Raw genomic sequence first — 1,523 nt, forward strand, 5'->3', positions numbered from 1 at the left:
ATCCTCAGAAAAGCAAACAAATTTATTTTCGAACCTTTGCACAGGTGTACCGAATTTTTGCAGTTTGGAAACACGCAAGTCTTATCTATTACTATTTTATATTTTTGTATCAGGTTTTGAATAATTTCACACATCTTTTTACCTTACCCAAGGATACGCTTTTATATTTTATGTAACTCGATTGAATTTTGCCATTTTCAGGATGTTGTGGATAGCTGTGACGCTTCATTAGAGTTTTGTACCGATATAGATACTATAAATGAGACAGAATTGAAGCGACTACAAACTGTTTTTTGGTTAGAATTAGCGGCAATTTTTGACCGTAATCATGTGTCACTGGACAAGCGAAAACCGTTCAAGCGACGACGCAAAGAGGAAGGTAACCTCTTCGGAGTTTCTCTGAATGCGCTTATAAGACGCGATCAACAAATAACAGGAAGGGACTCTACGTTGGTGCCGTTATTCCTTGAAGGTATTTTAGAAGAGCTGACGAAACGTGGTGCTAGAGAAGAAGGTATCCTGCGCGTCGCCGGGCACAAGCAAAAGGTAAATTACATGTATTAATATATATTTGAAATCCTGGGGCTTAATTCAACCTTTAAATCATTTCCTAGACTGAAATACTATACAATGAACTGGAGTCAAGCTTCTATCAGAAGCCTAAAAAGTTTACTCAGCTATTGAGCTCAGCCAGTGTTCATGATCTAAGTGCACTACTTAAGCGTTGGTTGAGGGAATTGCCTCAACCGCTACTTACCAATGAGCTCATTCAGCTATTCTATCAATGCCATGCTTTACCCCTTTCGGATCAATCCAAAGCCCTAGCGATTATTTGCCAGATGTTGCCGCATGAAAATCGAAATACGTTACGATCGTTGCTACGCTTTCTGAACAATGTCATTGAGCAGAAAGAATACAATAAGATGAATATGCATAATGTATCAACAATAATTGCGCCGTCATTTTTCCCGCCACGTTACATACATCCAATTGACAAGAATAGCATTGAAGAGCAAGTTAAGATGGCTGCTCAGTGCTGTCGTCTTACTAATATGCTGATAACACGTGGTGAGTCGCTGTTTCAAGTGCCAAATTGCTTAATTGAGGATTCCAAATCAAGTAAAACGCGGCAGGTGAAAACTTTTGCATATTCGTTTTAACTCCTTCGTACTAATTCAACTTTTTATAGGGTAAACGCCTTTTACATAGACGCCTTAAAGCCACAACTTCGTTACTTCATCCGAGTATTAGCAATAATACAGGTGACACTAGCCACCATCATATTCATTTGCGGTCGAACCACCAGGAAAATAGTCACCTAGTCAATGTGGTGACTGTGGATGGTAGGGATACCGTCAAGCGTCAACAGTCAATTAATCCAAGTCATGTGCACCGTCTAATCATTTGATCCTTATGGGGAGTAAGTTGATCCAGCAGCATATATGTATGTGTGCAAAACTATTTAGTTAAACTCTCAAGTATGTATATGCATAAGCAGAACAACACATGTATGTATGTAGTCT

The 1,523-nt window shown here is 39.1% G+C and overlaps 1 protein-coding gene across 1 annotated transcript; it reads left to right on the forward strand.

Moving 5' to 3' along the window:
* Positions 1-126: 126 nt before the first annotated feature.
* LOC108356678 (rho GTPase-activating protein 40-like) lies at positions 127-1,517 on the forward strand (the record flags this gene model as incomplete). Its single annotated transcript, XM_017607779.1, has 3 exons — positions 127-546; positions 615-1,133; positions 1,190-1,517. Coding segments are annotated over 3 exons (1,158 nt in total), but the record flags the coding sequence as incomplete, so codon positions are not given.
* Between the last annotated feature and the right edge of the window lie 6 nt (positions 1,518-1,523).

The sequence above is a fragment of the Rhagoletis zephyria genome, unplaced genomic scaffold (genome assembly GCF_001687245.7).
Source record: "Rhagoletis zephyria isolate East Lansing unplaced genomic scaffold, Rhagoletis_zephyria_1.1 Rzeph_scaffold_63164, whole genome shotgun sequence".
Classification (NCBI taxonomy): Eukaryota; Metazoa; Arthropoda; class Insecta; order Diptera; family Tephritidae; genus Rhagoletis; species Rhagoletis zephyria.